This window comes from Jaculus jaculus, chromosome 6 (assembly GCF_020740685.1).
Source record: "Jaculus jaculus isolate mJacJac1 chromosome 6, mJacJac1.mat.Y.cur, whole genome shotgun sequence".
In the NCBI taxonomy this organism is placed as follows: domain Eukaryota; kingdom Metazoa; phylum Chordata; class Mammalia; order Rodentia; family Dipodidae; genus Jaculus; species Jaculus jaculus.
Genome location: NC_059107.1, coordinates 96,989,009 through 97,003,025, shown reverse-complemented (window position 1 = coordinate 97,003,025; position 14,017 = coordinate 96,989,009). Strand labels below are relative to the sequence as shown.

Here is a 14,017-nt window from a genome sequence, read left to right as displayed (position 1 = left end):
CAAGACAATTGTCGCAAGGTGTGTTTTCTTTTAAATAAACAGTCTTGGGGCCTTGGCGCCAACGGGGTCCACTCGCCCAAGGGTCGGACACTTCCCTTCACCTTCTCCAGGCCGGGTCTCTGTCCCCGCCGCGAGAGAGTCAGACCCAAGGTGAAGGAGGCTCCGGAAGGAAGTGTCAGCAGCGGTGGTGGTGGGGGGGCCCAGCCCTGGGCAGTCCAGTTTTCCACCCGCGGAAAAAAAGACGAGTTAGGAAATAAAAAATAAAAATAAAATAAAATAATTTTCCCCCTTTCCCTCCCGTCCCTCCCTAAGGGCCCAGTCTGCAGTTACAGCAGCGGATTTCCTGAAAAATACTGCAGCCGGTCTCTGCTCAGTTTTTTTTCTTTCATTCTTCTGTTCTGAAACCAAATTTTCACTTGTCGGTCCGTCAGGTTCAGCATCCGCGACAGCTGCAGCCGCTTCTCTTTGTTGATATACACGTTGAAGAAAAACTCTCGCTCCAGTTCCCGGATCTGGAATTTCGAATAAGGGCAGCGCTTCTTTCGGGTGCGGGGGGCGTCTGGAGGGAGGGGAGGGGGGCAAGTGCGAGGAGAGGGGAGAGAGACACGTGAGACCCGGGAGACCCCAGCCGCTGGGCACCGCGGCGGCCCTGCTCCCAGCCCGTCCGTCCGTCCGCCGGGCCAGCCCTCCCTTAGGTCAGCTTCTGTGCAGGCCGCAGCTCTGGGGCTAGCCTGACCCCCCTGCCAGGTCTAGCTCGGGCTACTGAGCGACTCACGCCCCCTGTCCCTCAATCCTGAGTCCTGCCGGCTGCTAGGGTCAGCGGGAGGAAGACAGCTTGTCTGGGCCACGTGCTCCCCCCCCCCAGGGTCCCCTGCCTGGCTCCCCTGCCCAGCTGCCCTCCTAAAGGTCCTGGAAGTTCACTTTCCTCCTCCCCAAGAACTCCGGGGGCCGGGAGGGGGGTACCGCGGAGAACCGGCGCAAAGTAGTGAGATCTGGCGAGAGCAGTGGTGGGGGGGGGGACATAGGGAGGAAACCAGCGAGTAGAGACACCTAGACACCCGCGGGCCTCTCCCAGGACGCCGGGACGCCTTCCCGCCCGCCTCGCACGCTGCCAGGGCTAAGGCCGGACCCCAGGCCGCTGCCAGAGGGGAGGCGCCGAGACCCCCGCCTGCAGCGCAGGGGAGCTCCGCTTCCCCCCTCCTCATCACCCCCACCCGTGCAGCCGCCACCCCCACTCCAGCTCGCTCGGCTTCCTTCTACTCCAAGACCCACAAACACATAGTATGAACATTTTCAAAATGCAGTTTAAAAGAGAAGCGCTGAGGCCTCCGAGGCGCGCCTCTCGGGTCTCCAGTGGTGCTCGGCTGCATTCCTCCCCCACCCACCTCTCCCCCCCCTCTCTGGATTTCTCCCTGTCGGTCCCCTGCCCTCCCCTTCCTCCCCCTCCCCTCCCTCCCACCCCCCAGCCCACCCCACCCCGGCAGCCTGGCTCCGCATCCTCCCCTAAATGCTCCTCAAAGTTCACGATCAAAGTTAATATCGCCTGCAATGGTGTCACTTTTAAAAAATTTCACAGACCGAAGGGGGATAACGGGGGAGTGGGGTGGAGATTGAGTGTGTGCGCGCGCGTGTGTGTGTGTGTGTGCGCGTGTGTGTGTGTGCATGGGGGGGTGTTCACCCGGCTTTTCCAAAGAGTCTCTGCTCCCTCCCCTCCTCACCCCTTCTCCATCGTAAAAAGTCGAGTCTTTGGGAGAGAGGGCTTTGTAGGTTATAATAAAATCCTTTTGAATGCTTATAAAACTCCACATAAAAATCAGACTGACCCAAAACACGAGGCTGTCCCCGCTGCCCGGGCCTCTCCTGCTCCAGCCCTCCCTCGCTCGCTCGCTCGCCCGCCCGCCCGCTCCCTCCCTCGCCCGCCCGCCCGCCCGCCCGTCCCCGGCCGCCGCTACCTACTGGGGGCGGCTCCCTTGGCGGCAGGCTCCTTGGTCATCGCCGAGTGGGCCGAACCGGACGAGCTGGGATTCGTGTTCTCCTCCTCGGCCTCGGCCTCGGTCCCCGTCTCAGCCCGGGACGACGACAGTCCCGAGGCCGGGGGCGCGTCGGGCTCCCCCTTGGCCTCGCCCTTGCCCGGGCACGGGGGCTCTGCGGGCGCATCCCCGCCGCCGCCGCCGCCGCCGCCGCCGCAGTAGGCGTTGTCGAAGAAGCGGTCGAAGGCCTGGGGCAGGACGCTGTTCTTGTTGACCGACGAGTAGAAGCCGGCGGGGGCGGCGTGCGGGCCGCTGGGGTGGTGGTGGCCTCCGTAGGAGCCTTCGTTCTTCATGAGGATCTCGGTGACCGTGGAGGGAGGCAGGCACTCGCGGTGCATGAGCTCGTCGGCCGCGGCATAGCACGAAGAGTAGCTGTTCCGATGGTGCCACTTGCCGGAGGGCTCCAGGCCGTAGGACACCTCGCGCACCGGGGGCACTTGGGCCGAGTAGGGATAGGAGATCTGGCGAGACGGGGCCTGGGGCAGGAAGGAGGAGACCGTGGAGAACTCGGGCACGTAGTAAGTGCAACTAGGCAGATAGAGGTTGGAGGCGCAGCTCCCCCGCTCGCCGAAGTCTGCGCCCCTCTCCTTGCGCGACGGCGAACAGAAGTTGCCCAGGTTGACCGAGTTAAACATCGTTCTCCTCCTCTCCTGCCGGCTCCGGATGGAGGTTTTGGACCCGGTCTAGCGAGGGGGGGAAAATTTTTTGGGAAGGCGAGATGACGCGTTATCCGTCTTAGTCTCTCTCTCTCTCTCTCTCTCTCTCCTCTCCTCTCCCCCGAGCACGTGATCCAAAGTAGATATTGTCATATATCAGTTCGGAGCACTTCGCAGACGTAGGAGGGGTTCTCTCTTAGGTAAGATCGGGGACGTTCAGGCGATTGGTTTGCAAACACCGCAGAAACATTATGAAAATCAATTGCAGATTTGTATTCGGTTTTCTCTCGTCACTCCCCTCCTCTCCATTCCACAGGGCGAGCAAAGGAGGAGAGAGAGAGAGAGAGAGAGAGAGAGAGAGAGAGGGTTGGGGTGGGGTGGGGTGGGCGGTGGGATGGGCGGGGGCGGTGGCTGGGAGGGGGTAATTGTATTTTTTTTCTAGCTGCTGCTCTTTTTTTCCCCCTAGGATTGGGGGAAGGAAGAGAGCTTTCCAAATAGGGGTCTTGCCTCCTCCTGGTGATGAGCGAAAAACTGGGGTAAGAGCGAGGACTTCCCCCCCACACACCTGATCTCTCCCAGAGTGGTGAACCTTCTCCCCAAGTCTTGGGGACTCTTACCCCTCCAACCCGCCGAGTCAGCCACCGCTTGTTTACAAGAGTTTGAAGAAGTCCATTCGATTATTTTCCTGGCCAGAGTTGGATGAGCTCCCTTATAGGAGAGGCTCCCCGGAAAAGTATTTGAAGTTTCCCAAAGGTGAGGTGAGGCAGCCCTGCCATGAGCCAGTGTCCCAACTTTGTCTGGCGTGCTGCGCTCCCGCCCGGTTAGGGACTCCGATTAGTCATAAACCAGTGGTGAGCAGTGCGCCAGCCGCCCAGTTGGTGCCTGGCGAAGTCTGGGAAAAACCTTCTCTAATGTTGTGTTAAATATTTAGTACAAGAGAGTGGCCCTGGGTGAATATTTCATGCCTGCCTTTATTGTCAATCAATGTGCAGAAAGCTACATCCACTGTGGGTTTTAAAATCCCAAACCAAAGAAAAAAGATTGGAATGAGAGCTATGTATCTTCTCTATCACCAGTCCTATCAGTTGGGGCTCAGCTTCAGCTACTAAGCTGAGAAGAAGGCTGGCACTGGGATCCAGGCAAGATATGGTGAGGGCATTAGACTTGGGGGCTATCTCTAAGTTATTTAGGTGGTGAAGATGGGTGAATGGGGCCAGGTATAGATCTCTAGTGTAGACAAGCAGGACAGTGGAAAGCAGCTTTGGACTCTGCTCTGGTCAGGGCAAAATCAAGGATCACTTCCTAATGAAAGCCCCTAGACCTTTTTGCTGGGGCTGAAGGCAGACCTCAGTACCTTCTTCCTGTTTCTCAGTCTTGCCCAGCCTTCCTCTAAGCCTGTCAGCCTGAGATTGCTGTGGCCTGAGGGATAAACACTGAGATTCTGCCCTCCCAGCCTCTTGTCCCTCTGAGCATCACAGCGCACATCTGGACAGCTGAAAATCAGTTTATTGAATGGTCTGGACTAGTTCCAAGGGGCCACAGCAACTGGCATAAGAGGAAGGCAACCTTGGTTCCGAGCGATCAGGACATGGTATGTCAGAGAAGGAGAAGATTGAAAGCTCCAAGGACTCAGCCTACTGCACTCTCAAGGAAAACCAAAAGTAGTCTAAACCCTCATTATACCCTTCTTCACCCTTGCTTAAAATTGGCTTTCATGTAAAATTTTTATTTAGATTTGATTTTCCTTGCTCAGTAGAGAGGCTCTGAGACCTCCAAACCAGACAGAGAAGACACAAAATGGTACCTTACAGCCAAATAGTCTCCCAAATCCATTCCTTCTCAACTCTCCTGTCTCCCCAGATTTGCTAAGCCTTTTGGACACTTGGAGTCTGCCTCCACCATGGGTCCCATTGGGACCAGAGACTTCCAGAGCTCCTCTGCCCACTCAGTTCTGGTCAAAGCTCCTGACTTATTTAGTCCTGGCCAGATCTTAACGGAGGGCAAAGAGGAACTGGATTAGGTAGGGCTTTTGCTAAAGTGTAGGACATCTCCGTAGGGAAGGGGCCACAAAAAGAAAAATCTATTGCATTTTCTCTTTCCTTTAGCCTTTTTTTATAGGGTGAGTTGGGGGCAACGATTTTAATTATAATGGTGGGGAACTATGGACTGTGGCTTTTATGGGGCTTGTGCTGACCTCATTAAACTTGAGTTTATTGGAGGCAAAATGCTCCCCAAACAGTGATAGGAGCCAGCAAGAGGAAGGCCAGAGGCACCCTTATCCCTTACAAAGGTCTGAACGAGAGCAGTCTCTATTTCTGCTTTCCCAACTTCTTCAGGCTTTGCAGGCTTCCCCTCCTGGCCTCCTGGGCAATGTGGGGCCCAATCCCCCAAGGCATGTTTTGCACAGCTTGGACCAGAGGGGGAGGCTGCTTCCTGTGAGGAGACAGCTGTGGGCCTGAGCACTTGAATTTGACCACCAAAGTTTATCCCTGGGCCACCATAAAAGTGAGGCAGGCGACTCTGTAAGGAGCTGCTGGCGGTCTGATTTCATTGAAACAAAAAAAAAGGGGGGGGGGAGGAAGGATGTCAGGGAGTTGACATCTAGGAAACTTTGGGGGTCTTCCAACAGAGACTTGAGGGAAGTAATATTCTTCTAAAGGCAAAGCATGAAGTTTAATTTTTTTACTGGTGTTGTTCTGACTTTCAATTTTCCACAACTGTTAAAAATCCCAGCAACTGGCAGTGGCTGCTAAGGTCAAGGAGAAAAAAGCCCTGGTCTCTGAGGTCAGCTAGCTGTTGATTAGCAAAAATGCCCAAGGTGTGGGGTAAGGCCTCCCTGCGTAGTCTTGGGTCTAGGCCACCTGGAAGCCTCTGCTGAGCTTGTACACTCTGCAGCTTCTGGCCAGAGCATCCATTGCCTCCTGGACATGGGACCCATCTGTGGTCCCCAATCCTGAGCCAGGCAGATCCTGCTCCAGGAGGCTTTTTCTTTTTCTTTTCTTTTCTTTTCTTTTCTTTTCTTTTCTTTTCTTTTCTTTTCTTTTCTTTTCTTTTCTTTTCTTTTCTTTCTTTCTTTCTTTCTTTCTTTCTTTCTTTCTTTCTTTCTTTCTTTCTTCATTTTAATCCCCTCTCCTGGTGGGTGTCTGTGGTCTCTCCATCAGTCTGAAGTCCCAGCTTTCACCTGAAATCCTCCTTGGCAGAATCATCCTGCCTTCCCTACTAGCTCTTGGTGGTCTCAGTCCCTGCCGCCTGCCTGGCCGCTAGCAGGCAGCTGTGGTCTGACCGGCTGCCTCGGTGGTCTGGCTAGGGCTGTGACAGACTCCAGTGCCCTTCCCTATTACATAGGGACAACAGGGGCTTCAGAAGGGGGCAGTATCTACCGAATTTTCAGCCTGTGAGGCTTCCAGGGCAGCCCTGTAGCCTCTCTACCTCTGCCAGGCTCCTCTGAGTTCTGGTCAGCAGATCTTGATAGGTTAAAGAGCCTACACACCACGAGCTAGGACAAAAAGTCTGGGTGGAGAAAGCGGGTGCTTGGATTGTGAATTCAGCACCGTATGGAGTCAATAAAAGATGTAAGAAAGGGGTTCCAACACATGAACACCCTCACTTTTTCCCAGGCTGGGCAGGCAAGGGGGTCCCTCATTAAAACTGGGCTTGCCCCTTCTAGCATTTATTTCTGTCTCTTTAAACAGCAATATCAAAGCATAGAATAAATCCTTTAGTGTACTTCGGTATTTTTAGGCTCATGATTTTATTTGCACCCAAGACACCCACATCTCACTCTAGCCACAAGGAGTCAGAATTCAGGGGACTGTGGGTTTGCATCTCCCACCTCTCCTTAGTGGTGGGTATGCCAAGGCCCCAAATCAGGCCATCTAAGTGGTGGACCCTACTGGAGGATCCTCAGGCCTGAGGGTAAAGTGGGGGGGGGGGGCAGTGATTCCTCCAACCCCACAGCCCCATTCAGCTTCCTCCACAGAGAGATTGTCCCTAGAGGATAGCAATGCGACCCCATTTCTTCCCATAAAAGCCCCATTTTACGAGCCAGTTTCACTGCCCCCCCCCTAACCAAATGCTCTAAAATGAAGGAAGTGTCTGAGAAGCAGTGTGGAAATGTTGGTTTCCAAAGCAAGTTGCAGCCCCTCAGAAAAATACCTTTTGTGGGTGCGATTACCCTCTTGGGCCACCCGGATCTCCCGCCTTGCTGTGGAGCCGAAGCCGGGTTGGCCGGAGCCGCCATTCCCCGGCTTTAGCGCCTACTTAGGCTCGGACCCAGTCCGCGCTGATCAAAGTGAGCTCGCGGCATTTTTATGAGATCAACTTCAGTGGCTCTTTACTTGTAATCAGACGCCTGGGTCGAAAATGCAAAAGGGAACAGCCCATCAATCCAAAAAGGAAAAGGAGGGAGGGATGGAGAGAGAGAGAAGAGGGAATATGGAATATAAGAATATAAAAAATGAAGGTGACAGAGCAAGGAGATTCCAGTCACCCACAAAAGACTCTTTGCCCCCGACGATGGCTTGTGGGTCTATTTCAGCCTCCAGGCCCTGCCTTCTGACTGCACATTCGCCGGATTTCCAGCAGCCCTAGTTCCTGGGTGGAGAGGAGCCCTGACCTGCCCGCGCTAGGAAGCTCCACCCGAAAGCTTCCACAGTGTGGACGCCCTGCGTGGGTCGGTGCTCGGGCCTAGGACTGCTCAAGGAAGCCGCCTTCTGCTCAAGATTCAAGTCTCCCCCATTTTGCTGCTTTCCTCTGGGGTCTCTGCGGTTCTCTCATCACTACAGCCAGAAGTTGAGTTACAGGAAGATTCGCCAGAGATTTATCGCCTGGCCCCAAACTTGGAGAGCCTCCTTGTCATAAACAGCCGTCTATTGTCTAGACTTTTATCTCCTCTCCGGGTATGGATCTGGATCTTGCATTAGTGAGGCTCCAGGGACACAGGCCGGCTCTGTGGGGTGGGCAGTGCTGCTGGAGCCTGCCCACCATCCCCAGAGGTTAGAAGAGTGCACAGATCCGTTCCTGGAGCTGGCCAGGTATACCTAAGAGACCAGTGGGTGGAGGCCGGAGGTAGGGAAGTTCTCTTTCTCTCTGCCTGGGAACATTCCTGTGCGTGTACTTGTGTGTTGGGTGAGAATTTGTCACGGTGTGCTTTGTTCTGGGCATTTTAAGTGGTTCCTGTCTGGGCTTTGGGGGGTTTTATTAACCTGCATCCGCTTGGCCTGTTTATTCCCTTCGAAGCAGATCATCTGGTGTTTTTCAATATTGGAGAGCCCATTGTGTATGTTTGGCTTCTCAAGGAAATGAGATCTTCCAGCCTTACCGGCTCAGGTTCTCTTCCCCACCTCTGCCTTCAGTGGGGTGCCTGGTCCTCCCTCACCCTCTTCAAGTCCCCAAATTTCCAAAGAGCCTACCAGTTTTCTGTCACAGGCGTGGAGAACACTTTTGCAGGGTGGAAGTCTGGGTGTCTCGCTGTCTTTTTCACCCTAGGAGGATATGTCCCAGCTAGCAATCTGCCTCATTTCATGGGACTCCCCTTTACAAGCTGAAAGACCATCCAAAGGGCCTCCCCGGTCCATTTCAACCATTTAAAATATTCTTGGTAGAGTTCTAGCTTCAGTCAAAGAAAAGCCTGCCATTTCTTACCTGGGGCTTCCTGACAGCAGATACCCTCAACTCGGCTAACCTCTCAGCCCCTATTCAAAGAATCCAGGTACTTTGTGACATAGTGGCACTTTGCTCAGATTAAATATCTATGGGGAAAATACTTATTGTCTTGATCTTAGGGTCAAATGCTGCATTTTAAAAAAAAAGAAGAAGAAGAATAAAACCAGTACCCCTTAGCAGCACTAGAAACAATCAAATCTGGCTATTTATTTTTCATTATGAGAACACAGGGTAGGAGGATATCAGGCATCAAGATTTTGACACTAAGTCTGCTGCCTCCCAGGCCTCTGCTCCACTTCTGGTCTCTAATCGCCTGGAGAAATTCCCAACCAGGGAGGCAAGTGGGAAGAGGCTGATTCTAGAAGTCAGTTTTCTAGTTGACAAGAGTGAAAGTGATAACAATGGGGGGGAGGAGGTTGGTATTAGAACACAGATTCAACCAGAAACAGCCATCATTGCTTTCTGGACATCCTTCCCTTTCAATTAGAATTCCAATTTTAAAAGAAATAATTGGGCCTTAAAATGGCTCTGCGAAAACAAGCTGTGAGATCTAGGAAAAAAGGAGGTAAGCTCTCTACGGATACTTTATGCCCATAATGTCCCCTTTCAATTTCTCCTCCACCTCCAATCTCACTGCTACCCAGGAGGGTAAGAATCAAGGATCCAGGTTCAGGCTCCTTCCTCCCAGAGCCTCAGCGGCTCAGCTCCCGGAACTCACTTTCTGTGTCTGTCCATGGCTCCGCCTTATTCTAAGAGTACCCCTGCAGCACAAGGCCTCCTTCCATTCCTGCTTCCCGAAATCAACAAATATCTAATATACTTGCTTCTCCACACCAAGGCCTGGCTGAATGAGCTCGGAGATCGCTAGCTGAGAACTGGATCCTTGCCGCTCACAATTTGCTCCCAAACCTCACCAGCTGCCGCCTCTTCCTCCTTCCCTAGTAGACTGGTTAAAATGCTTTTCTCTTACTTCCCTGATTCTTTCTCCCTTTCTTTCTGCTTCAGGATCTGACAAATGAATAAATCCAAGCCTCCTGCCGCACCAGCCCTCCCCATCCCTACTACCTCACTTCGCCTCCTTACCGAACACACTGCTTTGTTTTCTGAAGAAAACGGTAATATTCAGATATTTAAGCTGTAAATGAACTTTTCGTAATGATGCTTAATTTTCTTCATTTCTTACATCCTGCTCATCCGGCTCAGCTTCTCGGAGGAACAGAAGGGATTTACAAGTCTGCAGGCAAGAGGGGGAGTGAAGAAATCGAGCCCAGAGTTATAGACAGTGGTGAAAGATGAAAGATACAGAAGACAAGGGGTGGGGGTGAGTCCCAGCTGGCAGGGAGCAGAGCTGAGACAGAAAAGGAGAGAAAAGTTTCCTGGAGTCTTCATTACTTGACTTCTCTGTCGGCAGCTTTCCATGCCGGCAGAACTCACCCCCAATAAAGGAAAGGGGGGTTCTTTATTTTTTTAAGGTCCCATGGAGTCCTGTGTTTACAAGACCAGAAATGCCACTGTCGCGTCCCTCTAGTGAGAAAGGCTGAAATGGAGGACTGTCGCCTTCCTTATAAGGTACGATGCTAACTTGACCTTCACTTTGTCATGGAGCCCCCGCCCACCCAGACTGCTGCAAACCCGCCAGGCAAAGCAACTGTTGACCCTGCCTGCACTGCTTTTGCCTGGTCTCTTTCAATCTATCTTTTCTCCACCCCCCCCACCTTTTCTTTTTATTTTCTCCTTTTCTTTGTCTCCTCCTCCTGTTCTTCTTCCTGCCTCATTTTGCTCATGTATTCCCTGCCCCTGGTTTCTCTCAATCCTCTCATGCCTCCCTCTCTGCCTCAGCCTCTTCCTTTCTATAGTTTTCAGGTCTCTAGGACCAGACCTCACCCAGGGGGAAAATATATATATTAGTGATCCTCCCCTCATCCTCATCCCTACCTTGAACTTACCTCCACAGCCCTACCTTGACTTTTGCCCCCACCCAGGTGTCCTTGAGGAGTGGACTCCAGGGAAGAAGGCTAATTTGGGATTAAAATTTTAAAAAGGCTGCACTCTGGGCCCAGTGCCCACTTGGAGTTGACAATGAACTTGATTTTGATAAGCACCCCTCACTCAGGTCTTGTTTTTACTGACCTCATCTGCTATGTCTCCATAACCTTGGTGGCCTTGTACTGAGAGTTAAACTTCAGAGTGAAGGAGAAGAAGGAGAGAAGGTTCATTGCTTCCTAAACTAAGAGGGGCAGATTATTGTTTGCCCAATTAAGACCTCCAGGGAAGGAATTTAGAGATTTCTGAAGATTCCTCCAGATGTAAAAATAGGAAAGACTCAGGATCTCTCTCTACCTTGCCTCTTGCTGCCTCCCAGGCTCCAGTAGAGCCTACAACATTAACTCTAATCATATCTTGTGTGGCTATAAAATAATATTATCAACACCCCTATAATTATCTATTATCCACTTCCTTGTGGTGATTACAATACTAAGGAAGGCAGGTCTATGCAGACAAATTGAAGCCAAGCAAATGTCAAAAATGAAACTGAATCCAAGCCCCTCACCTTTACACTCTTGAAGTTTCTTCAGCATGTTTCAAATCTGTAAGCTCTTGCCTAGGACCTCCTCCACTTAGGAGTAGAGGTGTCACAGGACGCAGGGCGATGCTGAGAGACCCTACCAACTCCGTTCCCTCCATCTCTGACATACCACCACATGCCTTCCTCCCTCTCCTCCGCACAGACACCAAGCGGGTCAGACAATGAAAGGGAAATGCTTTCTCTCTCCCCCCATACAATTATCCGGATAATTACATGAATTCTTCCTTGAATACCACTGTGTAGTCAGAGCCCAGATTTCAGCAGGAAGTGCAGAGGACAGGATTCCAAATGGAGGAAAGCTGAGAGTTCTGCGTTCTTACATTCCCAGACTTTATAGTTCTGTCTAGTGTTACATTGTTTCTTCAGGCAAAGATCTTTGTTCTCTTTCAGTCATATTTCTCCCTTCCCCCTCCCTTTTTTTCTCACTCCCTCCCCCCTCTTTTTTGGTCCCTTTAAAGGAGACTCAGATCATCTTCTGCACTTAATAGATGACTATAAAAGTAAAATTAATTCCCCCTTGCCCTTTAATATCAATATCTCTCTGTTAAGTATGCACATCAGTGAGAATAAACAGAATTAAGTGCTACAACCCAAACCAGCAATTACACCCAAGGTGTTTTTTTTTTTAATTTTATTTTCATTGGGTCTGGCTTATCTGGGGTGTGTTCACTCTGGTGCTAGATAACCAGGGGGTATTTGTATTTTTCTCTTTACAAGCTTCTTGGAGACTGAACCAGCGCCAATCTGATAGAGAAGGCAGCCACGAACCAAGAGAGAAAAAGAGAGAGAGAGACCCTGAGGAGGGAAGAAAGCGCCAGTCTATGAAAGGGCACCACAGGCAGAGAAATACACGGAAAAGAGCCAGTGGCAGGTCCTTGAACCAATGCGGCAGAGGGCACTTACCCAAAGAGGTTTATGTATTATCGCCTTTTTAAAATCTGATTTGGGGCTCTATGAAGAAAAGGGAGAATTCAGGCCATGGGAGCAGAAAGAGAATTAATTGTCGGCTCCTAGCTCTCAGCGTGAACGACAGAGAGGCTCAAGAGCCCGAGTGGGCGGCAGAGCGGCGCGGGTCAGGCGCCGTCCCACACAGGGCGGGTTGGGCCCGAACCCCCCTGGAACACCCGGCTCCCCTTATCATCTCCATCTTTATGACGAGCCTTGTTAACAAGACCAGCGAGCTGGCCACGCACATCTATCTCCACCGCGCGCGCTCAGCCGAGCAGCGGCCGGCGGGGGGACAGGGAGGCGCTAATTAATCGATTCCTTTGGACTGTAAAATACGGCCGCGTCCACACAGGACCGTGGACTCGTAAACAATATGTGTGCTGGGTGTGAGCGCACTGTCTCTCAAAGAATTTTTCCATAGGTATGTGTCAAAGTCCTGTATTTTTTTTTGTTTGTTTTAAGACTCAGGTAGGATTAATTTTCAGCCACAACACAGCTCAGTGCCGTAAGAAAACCCATCAGCAAAAGCCTTGGGAGTGGGTTTTGTTGACAAAGCTTGGGGCACCGGATAGCTTTTCCTTGCTTCTTGTGTACAGACAGAGATGGGGTTCTGCCTGGCTAAGTTTAAAGATCCGAATGAGGTCTGAGAGGCTGGGAAGCAGGCAGCCTCGGCCTCTGCTGGGAGCAGGGGAGTGGGCTGTTTCCAGCCTTTGTTTCCTTCTGCTGCCTAGGCTCCAGATTGTAAAATAATTTTTAAAAAAATCAACAATCTTAGCTCAGCCACACATCCGGAATCAACCAGCTTGTTGTTACACACCTTCCCAGATCGCCATGTCTCCCCTCCTACCTGACAGCGGTATGTTGCTATGACATGTTTACTTGCATTAGGCCTACAAGAGTGCACCTTGGAACACGTGAGATGACCCAATTTGATAATACCCACTTTATACAGGACGAATATGCACGGAACCCTGCCACAAAGAGGACTTAGTGGGCTGTGTTCTAAACACTGACCCCCACTTCATACAAGAGACGCAGGGAAATGGAAGACACCACGATCTATAGTAATGCTTGCTGACATAAGAGGGGGACAAGAATGCTGGACAGACACACTGAACATAAGAAGGTGCAGCAGTTGGAAATTGGCATTTTCAATGCCAGAGCTTCCTTCTGCATTTCTCTGCATCTCCCAAACTTGGCTGCAGTCCCTGAACCCAGCCTTTTAGCTCCAATTATAATGCTTATTTTTAAACCTACAGAGAAATGTGTAAGTAGAATATATGAGCCCAAATGCATTTAATATATAATTAAAGAGATAACATGTGCTGATGTAATTTACAGATTTTTTTCTGTATACTAGGTATTCACTTTGTATATTTATTATAATATGATTTTCATACCGTCAAATAGATATATTAATATCTGTATGCATTTTCATACAATGATTCTACATGTCTTATGGATAATACAAACATTTAGTTCAATAGACTCAGACTTGTAACACCCCCTTATAGGGATACATGCACATGTACTGTTTGCACATATAAATAAAATTTTATATGTGGTGAATATATATGCTATGCTTACTCTTTTCCCAACACATCGCTTTCCTATGCAGTAGATGAAAGTGTCTCTGTGTATATATTTTATAGAGAAACCTTTTGCGTGCCCAGAATGTACCTCCAATTATGGGTATCTATACATTTTAAGCTTTTTTCATATACTGGTTATGGCCACAACACAGGTTGGTGTGTATTTTTTGGTGTGGACCATCCTTCGTGTGGATGATGTGCTTTGAGGACAGTCTTTCATAATAAGAGGACTACTGATGGGTTCCATCTACACTGACCGGTCCGTCCTTGAAACAAGTTCTTTATTCCTGATCACATGTGAAGACGGTCCTCCAACTCCCCAGTAAGAGCTTTGACTTGAGGAGAAATTGCACAAGTGCAAGGCTTTAGATCCGACTAGTTAAATTAAGGTCCGACTGTATGAGGTCTCTTTGAGGCCCAATTTCTAAGCTCCCAAGCCATGTTCTGGCTGGTGACTGTGTAGGCCTTTAGGAACCGCTGGGACACAACCACCAGCGGCCAGAAGCTTGGCTTGGAGGGCCGCGTGTCCCGCAGAAGAGA

At 50.8% G+C, this 14,017-nt stretch overlaps 1 protein-coding gene and 1 long non-coding RNA gene across 2 annotated transcripts; one reads left to right on the top strand and one right to left on the bottom strand.

Annotated features, from left to right (window-relative positions):
- Positions 1-320: 320 nt before the first annotated feature.
- Hoxc11 (homeobox C11) lies at positions 321-2,846 on the bottom strand. The gene is made up of 2 exons (XM_004649912.2): positions 1,957-2,846; positions 321-559 (listed from the first exon to the last, which is right to left on the bottom strand). Exons 1-2 carry the CDS (start codon positions 2,663-2,665, stop codon positions 327-329), a joined length of 942 nt encoding a protein of 313 aa, XP_004649969.2. The 5' UTR covers positions 2,666-2,846; the 3' UTR covers positions 321-326.
- A 306-nt stretch (positions 2,847-3,152) lies between these two features.
- LOC123461654 lies at positions 3,153-12,159 on the top strand. The gene is made up of 4 exons (XR_006637777.1): positions 3,153-3,222; positions 9,356-9,465; positions 9,823-9,919; positions 11,655-12,159. It is a non-coding gene; the product is annotated as an uncharacterized LOC123461654 (long non-coding RNA).
- The last annotated feature ends 1,858 nt before the right edge of the window (positions 12,160-14,017 follow it).